At 34.2% G+C, this 10,477-nt stretch overlaps 1 protein-coding gene across 6 annotated transcripts in view; it reads right to left on the reverse strand.

Moving 5' to 3' along the window:
• Window positions 1–10,477, reverse strand: part of LOC134839070 (neural cell adhesion molecule 1-like) — a 511,831-nt gene that overhangs the window by 5,689 nt on the left and 495,665 nt on the right. For 5 of the 6 annotated variants that reach the window (XM_063854482.1, XM_063854480.1, XM_063854481.1 and 2 more), the window contains one exon: window positions 2,568–2,859. The exons of the other annotated variant lie outside the window; for it this stretch is intronic. In XM_063854482.1, coding sequence (XP_063710552.1) covers window positions 2,568–2,859 — 292 coding nt within the window. The remainder of the gene's footprint in view (window positions 1–2,567; window positions 2,860–10,477) is intronic. 6 annotated transcript variants of the gene reach the window in all.

A 10,477-nucleotide genomic window follows, 5' to 3' on the forward strand; every position in this document is an offset into this window, starting at 1 on the left:
CCGAATTAGACTCCTTTCCTCGTACATCCTCGATAAAGGATTTATTCGAGCTCACGGGTGCTTAAAAAATCTAGACTTGATTTTCATTCTAAATACCCTATCATTTTCGACGGAAAACACTCCGCTATTATGCCAATGATAGGATATACTTATGTCCTAAATCAGCACTCTCCAACAGAGCACAAGAGAAACACTCTACAAGTCGAATACTGGATTCTACACATCAGAGCACAGATTCGAAAGTCTGCAAAGATTGCAACGCATAGCGCCGCCAATTAGCTTCTGGTATCCTGCCTGAAATGGCAGTTCTAGCATACACCTGCTTTACCTCTGAAAAACCATTCCCAATTCAAACTATGGGACCGGATGTTTTGGAACTTTCAACTCTCACACAGCCAACGCTTACAATAAGCGATATTGACTCATTCCGACCAGCCTAACTACACGTGCCGGGCACCTCGAAATTCGTCAAGACCTCTCTGACGAAACCACATTCACTGCGCTTCGCCGCTTCTTCGCTAGACGAGGAACCCCTTTGTTCCGATAACGGGACACATTTTACAGCAGCCGAAAAAGAGCTTTTGAACTTCAACCACATGAGTTTTTTGAACTTCAACTCAGCAAAAGCACCTCACTTCGGAGGCGTAAGGCAACGCCTCATCCGAAGTCTTAAAAACACAAAGTAGGCTATCATTGGAAGCAAGACTCTGACCTACGACACCTTCCAAACAATACTATGCGAAATCGAATCCTTCAAGGACGCCAGACCAATCACCACAGCTTCTTCAACTACCAACGATATCGAAGCCCATACAACCAACCCTTTCCTTCTAGGACGAATATTCGCCAGCATACCACCCAAACTATCAACTCCGCCATCGACGATCACGAAACAGTGGAAGTTTGCCCAGCAGCTCTCAAATCACGTTTGGAAACGCCTTTTGAAGAATTCGCGCCAACACTCTTCCCCGACAGAAATGAAACGGCCAACGGACTTATGAAACGGCCAACGGACAAACAGTATGGTTGCAAAAAGAAAACACGAGGTTTGTTGCCTTTTGGACGCATTGAAACCCCGATCCCATCACATGAAGATCAAGTTAGACAATACAATGTACGCACCCATCGTGGTACTGTGAAAATTCCACAATACGACTTGTCCCTGTTTGCCCAGATTTTTTTGCTTCACCCACCAGCACCGAAATTTCGCCAACCGACATGAATAGCACGCACGCTAACACAACCGACTAGAAAATTATGAATTTTATCAAATCAAAGATACCAAAAAAGACTGTCGACACTTTGTTCGACAATTTATCCATCAGCTCAAATTTCACGCATTTCAAAAGAAAAAAATGGAAACCACTCTCTAATCCATTTAGCAGTTACTTCAGCAAGATATACAACCTGAGCAGCGGATTACTCTCTGCTATTCACCTCTGCAACGATGAACTGGAGTCAACCTGCATCAAATTTTACCCGGAGAGCATCACTCGATAAGTGACAAATTTTGGTAATGATCTTATCATCGACAACAACGCTCAGCCACATTAGATAGGGTTGCATTTTTTTTTTGCTACAATGACCACTAACCGCTCTACTTGTTTCGACGACTCGACTATTGGCAAATCAACCAGCAAAGAAGACAACAACCTGCAGCAAGAATCGACTTTTCCACAACGACAGCAGCCACTTAAGCTCTATTAGAATTTTAGCAACGTGTTATAAAATAACGTTCAACGCGAATCAACTCTTCGATGAGGACAGGACTAACCATACCTCTATGGGCAACCAGGACTACTGTCTACAATAAGAATCGACTCTTCGACAGAAGTAGCAGCCACAACAAAGACAACGACCAACAACGGGAACGGACTAATCAACGACGACATCAGCCAACTCAGCTCTACTAGGATTTTAAGACTAGGTTTGGGAAACCGCACTCATCTCCATTCCTACTTTTCATTTTAATTTTGCGATTGCGAAATGAGGACGGCTGTAAGCCCGATTTGAGCAGTGCTATAAATCGACAATTTACTGTGACTTTCAATGCCCGATATGCAAGCTTGACATGCGTTGACTTAGCCCATTGCGTGAACACATTAATTTGAAGACAGCTGAAGTCAAATTACTGAAAATGAACAAAATTAGTTGGAGAAGGAAAAACTTGAAAAAGAAAGACTTTTTTGAAAAGGCATTTAAACGACAGAAAATTGATATTCGAAATGTTACCGTAATCCACACTTCTTAGTTTACAAGTGTTTTAGCTGTTTGTCCGTGGAATCCAAAACAGCAAAGAAGATCAAAGAAAAAGATCAATGATGCCAATTCTGTGACAAAGCTGATTTTCGCTCGTATGACAAAATGAGATTTTTGAGTTTCAATGCGAAAAAACACTAGTGATGGAAATCGTTTATAAAAATTTCATGACTAGCATCTTTGTTATCCCGCTTAGACCCTTTGGAGATTCCAAAGCACTGCGGTATGACTGGACCACCTGAGAACTCTTTAAAATAAGAATTTACAAGCTTTTGAGGATATCATGTAGTTACATAAGGTATACGCACTTTATCGTGTTGTGTTTAGCTGGAGAAAAGGAAGCGTTTCGACAAGAAGAAGCTGCATACGAGGGAGACCCGTGACTAAAATTGCGACAACAGCAGTAGCAGCAGCAATTGTTACACAACAGAGGAATTATACATCCTCCGGTATGATTGGCACTGGTCAAGTACATACAGAAATCCATGAGTAGACAAAGAGTGATAAATAGGAGAAGAGTGACCCCCAGTGCAATCAACAGCAGATCCACAGACACTCCCCATAAAACCATCTGTATCGTCTCAGTTCCGACCAACACATCTGCAACAGCGAACCATATTTTACTATTTTTTGATCAGGCCTCAACGGATTCAATTGACAATTGTAGTAAAACTTGCGGCTTTTACAAGAGTTGTTAACAAATAAATAAGTAGTTTTACATCGTATACATAGTATAGTGGTATATACAGCGTACGCATTTTTGTTATTTATTCCGTCTGGGAGTGAGTTCAAAAAGGCGGCAACTCGTAACCAGCGACATATCGTAAAAGGGAAGAAAGGGTATTGTCAAGTAGTAGAAGCAGCAATCTGGAACCAATTCAAAACAAGTGTTTATCATATATCTTGATACTCATCGCTAAAATATTTATAAATAACCGATCTCGATCCAATACTAAAACCTACGATGGATTGTGAAGCTGAAATTGTTCATAGTTTCAGCCAGAGAAATAATATTACAGACTGAAGTCAGTTGCTTACTTCTCTCCTCTTATGTCGCAAGAATAACAGTATATTCTAGATCTGACTAGATCTGATGAGACTAGGAAGTATAAGAGTAAGATTAGGACTTGTAAAAGAAAAAGAAATTGCCCGAATCTACCCGGCCGATAATAGGATAGCGTGAGGAACAGAGGGGGTAATCCGTTCAAAACTACTCTATGAGAAGGTCTTTCCGGATTTGAACTTATTCGGTAAGACCAACGAGTCTGGAGCAGACTTGATACTAATCTGGCTTCAGACAAAAAACAAACAAATCCAAACAAATTGAAAATAAAATTAGCTTATTTCCACGACTTAATCAGTCTAATTAAGCCAACCAATAGCAAAGACAAATTCAGATCACATCGAAAGCTGACAAACCAAAAACATCCATCGCAAAGCAAGAAAAAAACAGATTAAAAACTGTTTTAAGCAATTATATGAAATGCATGAAACAGAAGCAGCAAACTTGATTTCTTAGCCGATTATGTTTTGAAAGATAGACGAAAAGTGTCAATTTATCTCTCTTACCACTTCAAACCTGCAGTATTTGTTGACAAATTTTGTTTAAACGTTATTATAAACCTTTAAAATATTCAAAAAACAAAAAAAATAAAAATTAGTTTTTGCTAGTTTGGTGGAGATTTTTTTTACTGCTCTCGTGGATCATCATTTTTCCTGTCTTTCTATACCTTAAACAATTTAACCTCTAACAACTAACATTTTTGAAAAAAAACTTCATCAAAATCATTCTTGGATCTTTAACTAATTAAAATCACCTGAATTTAGCTAAACTATCAAATCCTCAATTGAAAACAACATCATCAAAATCATTCTCGGATCTTTAACTATTTCAAATAAACTGAATTTAACTGAATTATCTAATCATCCAGGCTTGTATTTAATTTTGAATCTTAAAACTTGAGTTTATTTAAAAAATCCAAATAATCAAAGCTTCTTCTTCTATCTATGTTCTTAAGTTTTTAATCCTAAAGATTTGTTTTAATTTTAATTTTTTTTTGAATTTGGGTCATTGAGATTTTTTTTGCGTCAAATAAAATATATTTTTTTGACACTTAAAACATTCACTAAAACTAAGTGTCTAGCAACCTATAACGTCGATTCATTTATTTACTTTCCAGCCTTTCTGAACGACCCGTGACTGAAACACGCATTTTTTTTTCAAAAAATCGCCTTTTAAATTAGGCCATGCAGTGAAAGACTTCAGTTATTCATCCTTCACTTGAGCCACACCGACTATTCAACACAGGTCTATTGCAACTCTTAGAACTAGTAAGCTCTAAAATATTAAGTAACGATCTACTTGTGCTCTAAAATTTCTGAAACTTGTGGATTGACTATTCTCCAACCACCGATCTCATATCGATTCCCAATCAACTAAGGTTAAGACTACTTAACGGTGAAAACCTCCTCATACAATTGAAAACAGAGAACATCATTCAAATTAAAAAATACACTCTCTCCCCAACCCGTATTACCACTACAAAACGACCCGAGGATTTGTTACAACCTCAAAAAGAGTAAGAACAAACAGTTTACGAAATAACAAGAGGAAATCAGATCACAACGAAAGCTGACAAACCAAAAAACTCCATCGCAAAGCGAAAAAAAGAAGAAAAAGACGACAAAATTTGAAAAACTAAAAGTTCTAAGCTATTTTAAGCAATTATATGAATTGCATTACGCAAAAGCAGCAAACTTGATTTCTTAGGCAAAAAAATGTTCTCTAAGATAAACGAAAACTAGTAAATTATTTAAATGAAAGACGTCCACTGAAAACTTTATTTCTATTACCACTTCAAACATGCAGTAGTTTGTTCACAAGCTTTGTTAAAGTGTTATAAACAATTTAAATATTCAAAAAACATAGAATAGAAATCAGTTATCGCTAGATTGGTGGAGGTTTCTTGCTCTCGTCGATCATTATTTTTCCTGTCTTTCTTTACCTCAAGCATTTTAATCTCTAAAAACTAACGTAATTGAAAACAACATCATCAAAATCAATTATGGATCTTTAACTATTCCAAACAACCTGACTTTAACTAAACTATCAATCATAAAGGCTTCTATTTGATTTTGAATCAAAAAAAAACTTGGGTTTATTTAAATAATCCAAATAATCAAAGCTTCTTTTTGTATATTTGTTCTTAAGTTTTGAATCTTAAATGTTTTTTTTTCAATTTCAATTTTTTTTTTCAAATTTGGATCTTTGAGACTTTTTTTGGTTCAATTAAACTATTTTTTGATACATAAAACATTCAATAAAACTAAGTATCTAGCAACCTATAACGTCGATTCATTTATTTACTTTCCAGCCTTTCTGAACGACCCGTGACTGAAACACTAATTTTTTTTCTTCAAAAAATCGCCTTTTAAATTAAGGTATGCAGTGAAAGACTTCAGTTCTTCATCCTTCACTTGAGCCACACCGAATACTTAACAGAGGTCTATAGCAACTCTTAGAACTTGTAACTCTAAAATTTTATCTAACGATCTACTTGTGCTCTAAAAATTGTGAAATTTGTGGATTGACTATTCTCTAACCATCGATCTCATAACGATCACCTTTCAAGTAGGGTTGAGTCTACTTAATGGTGAAAAACGCCTCATATGATTGAAAACAGTAGAACATAATTGAAACTAAATAATACACTTCCTCCGCAACCCGTATTAACACGACAAAACGACCGAGGATTTGTGATAACCTCAAAAGGAGTAACAACAAACAGTTTAGGAACTAGATATTTAACAACTTAATTGTGCATCAATCCTTCTAACTAATGTATCAGAAGCTAGTCTAACAATCAACAAAACAAAGTTTTTTTACAATTGCCACTTTCAGACTCCGGATACGATCTTGTCATAACCCACATAAACAAAAAATTAAATATTTAAGATCGAAAAAAAAAACCATCAAAAAAGAGAACTTTCACAAAAAAAGACCAAATAAAAAATCAGAACAAACCACAAGTCAACAAAAATCTTCTTCTTACGTTTCAGAGAAACAACATCATGATAGGAAAAAAAACTATTTCAGATTAAGAAAAATCTAAAAAAAAACAGTACGAGCAAATATTTGGAATCAACCATTTGGAAAATTCACTGTGATAACACATAAAAATCAGTATAAACCACAAAAGTTGCGGATGTTTCTATCCTATTTTTTTCATACATCTGACAGTGAACCGTACCGCACAAAAGTACAATTCTGTCACCTTCTCAACAATTTAAAAAATTAGGCCAACAAATTTTGCTAACAAGTGTTTCCAAACGTTAAAATGTGGAAGAAAGTTTTAGATAATTTTCTACCCAGTATATGAAACGTAACCTCACAATACGTTATATTCCTAATCGAAACCCTTGAACGAAATTTATATAACTAAACCCAATCACTTAAAAAATAAACTGATGGGTAAGAATTAAACTATTCATTAATTTTCGTAGATTATATCACGAAAATACAACATCAAAACTCAACACAATCAATTTCAGTTTTTTTAAATGATGCTTTTTCAATCATTTACAGCTAGGTCTTATCTTAGAATCAGACTAATCATTTTTTATCACCACCACCGTCATCACGACATACATCCATAAGAAGGAAAACTATCTACTTTAACGACTTTTAAATGAATTTTGCAGAAAAAATCACTGATATAGAAATTGCACCCATAAAGAAAAACCCTCTGCAAAGTTATGCTTGTTTCGTTTTAACTTATTTCCAGCTAAATTCAAACCATATAGAACTTTCCACGAAAAGAATTCCGTACAAAATGTGACGGTTACACATTTTTGGCAAATGAAATAGCATGTTTACGGGACGCCGATTGGTATCGTTACATGTTTCTGAACATGCCAACTAATATTTCAAGCTCAGCAGTTCAAGCCATTTCAGTGAACAAATATCTGAAAATAATGCCCTCAGCAACAGATATCAGGCCAAAAATGTAATGCAGTATGTAAATAAAATGAAACATAATGTAGATAAATTAAATTTTAATGAATAAATCAAATTGTAGATTAAATTGAGACAATTACATAATTTTGGCAGAAAAAAAAACAGATATTTTATGGGACCCTGAATGGTAAAACATATGTTTGTTAACATAGCAACTAACATTTCTTGCTAAACATTTCAAATCATTTCAGTGAAAAAATTATCGAAATGTTACTCTCTCAGCAACAGATACCACGCCAAAAAAAAACAATACAATTATTCACTATAACATAGCTGGCAATAGCCGTAAATTTTAAGACCTTAACCTTAAAACTTTATCGTTTTTTACACATAAGGAAATAGTTACAACAGTACCAGCATAAACACAAAAAAAATATATGACACCTTTTGCGAAACCAGTTGAGAATCCGAACGGAAACCCGAATACCATCATGAAGTTTTCATTAAAATACCAAACAAAATCTCAGTTTCAGCAGTTCAAACACGTTCAGTCTATGAAAATGATTTGAGAGTACTCCCAACAACAGCAGATACAAAATCAATAAACTACAATTCAAGGTTTCACGATAGAATAAACAACAAGAGTTTGAATTCAAGAATCATGCATACAGTAGAAAACCACAGCAGAACAACGACAAGAAAAGATTACTGAAGAAGAAACAGTTATCAATACTCCAGTAAGAACGCAACGAAGTATCTCAACTAGATATCCATTAGTCATGAAAACACATGAGAGGAATATCATTCTGTTTCAATAGACGAAAATACAAACAACAGCTAAACCAACACTCTTATCCAAATACTCTCAGAAAGATATTCATTACCGGATACCAGTAACTAAAAACCGTTATTTTGGTATGATAGAGTACAAAAACAGTAAACTTTTTGCCAAAAAAAATTAAAAATGTTTTCTCCCAAATAATAACATCAGTCACCCCATTGCAAACCAAACTCAAACAGAACAATCACAAGCTCTCGAAAATTTTTACAAAAACTAACCAACTAACTTCTAATTGTACAAATCAGCAATCACTTAGCTTCCATGACAAAAAAAACACCAAAAAAGATCTTTCTGAAATTCACTCATTCTTCAACAAAATAAAAGATAGGACGTGTTCAATGGACAAAAAATATAAAAAAAATAAAATCAGTTTGAAAAAATCAACAAAAACAGCAGCAGCAATCAAAGCGCAACCACAAGGACTTGATTTTTAAACAATACAAAAATTTACACCGCGAATTCACTCAAGTAGATAACACACCGGAATTACTCCAAAAGACGATGAATCCATACATTTTGGATGAATCATCTACAACATCAATCAAAACACTCAGAGATTTCACAGGAACATAGCCTGAATAACCAGTTCAAGATTACCTAAACGCTGTTACAATGAGATCACTATGAATTGAAGGCCCAGAACCTATAAACACACCTCTTCATTAGAAATTGGATGATTATCAGTCGCACAGTTCTGATACAAAATACACTTGATGTTGCAGCTCAAAAACATTTTTCAGTTTTACCTATAGAAGATAAACTAAATTGGAAACAAATCACACAGAAGTTTTCAAAAATGTTCGACTCAGAAGGAAATAAACGAAAATCAAACAAATGTAATCCAAGTATAATCACAATAGATAAAACTCCCCATTTGGAATTAAGTTTAGAGGAATATCTTGAAATAGAAGAAAGCCTTATTGTAATGCACAAAATAGATATAGCCGTTCTAATTGCCGCAGCAGACAAAAAAAGAAACAATTATTCAAGATCAATTAGATAGAAGTAGTTATTCTAATTCAAATAGGAAGAAGTCATACTCAAACAATCGACTACAAAACTACTCTAACGACCGCTCTAGAAATTATTCAATTGCTTGCACTAGAAATTATCAAAAATATTTTTCAAAAAAAATCATAATAAAAATAAAAACTACAGATCACGAGAAAAATCTAAATACTATAGAAGTAGAAAAAACAGCTATCAAAAACAGATTATCAAGAAACTTTTCCAGTTCTTCAAATTGAAATAATTCAAAGAATTGAAATCGAAAATATCAAAATCATAGCAGTAGTACACCAAAATGTCAACGACAATTCGATCAAGTACGAACAACATCAGAAACAACGCCTGACCCACCAAGATTCGAAAATGATGAAAAATCAGAACTCCAAAAAACCAGATATAAACTGATAGCACAGATAACGACAGTGGAACCAAAAACATGCTAACGAATGTCAAGTAAAAAAAATGAATATGATTATGAAACCCCCGTTCACTCAGACCATTGTCCAAAAAAAGCTGAAAAAACCGAATGAAATTGATAAAAATTAAATCACAGACATGAACCATGATACGCAACGTAAACCTTAATCCACAAAATTTTTTGACAATACCAATTCTTTTACAAAATCCAGCAAATCGCACAAACTCGCAACGATCAAATCTAGACTAGGACTTTTAAAAAACCAGGCGGAGAACCAAGCATCATAAACATATGAATTTGGCATGAAGATACACTCAGCAAATTGGTTACATCAGATGGTTTACATTAGAATGTTGTGGGAAAATTTATCTTAATCTCCAACCAATCAAGCCCTGGAACAAAAAAATTCAATAAATTCCTCCAAACAAAAAGTTAATAACCGAACTTCTACATAATATATGAAGGGAACCTAAGCATAGTTGCAACAAACAATTTTTATATGAGTTAATTACAAATCAAGAAAACTTTCAAAAAAATATAACTTCTCAGCGTTTTTTCAAAGAAGAATAACAAAAAATCACCATTTTTTTCATAGTTTTATCAACTATTTAACCAGAAAAGAAAACATTCAAAACTAATATTTAGCAATGCACATAACTTTGCCCTTTCTCTACTAATGCAATTTTAATCATAACACGCAGAAGTTCAATTAGTTTGACATAGAAAATCGTTCCAATTTATAAACTTTTTTAGTTATTAAAATCAACAAGTCAAATAGGCCAAAAAAGCATACTTTTCGAAACCTTATTGAATATTAACCAAACAAAGATATCATTTTAAAACTTTAACTTGTTATACATATAACTTCCGCACTGCTCAACTTCACAAACACAACAATAAGCAAAAAAACTGCTTATGTCCGGCCTTGAATTAGGACTACCCATAAATTTTTCACAGTAACAATATCATCAATTAAATCTGCAAAGTATGCGAT

The sequence above is a fragment of the Symsagittifera roscoffensis genome, chromosome 2 (genome assembly GCF_963678635.1).
Source record: "Symsagittifera roscoffensis chromosome 2, txSymRosc1.1, whole genome shotgun sequence".
Taxonomy (NCBI): domain Eukaryota; kingdom Metazoa; phylum Xenacoelomorpha; order Acoela; family Convolutidae; genus Symsagittifera; species Symsagittifera roscoffensis.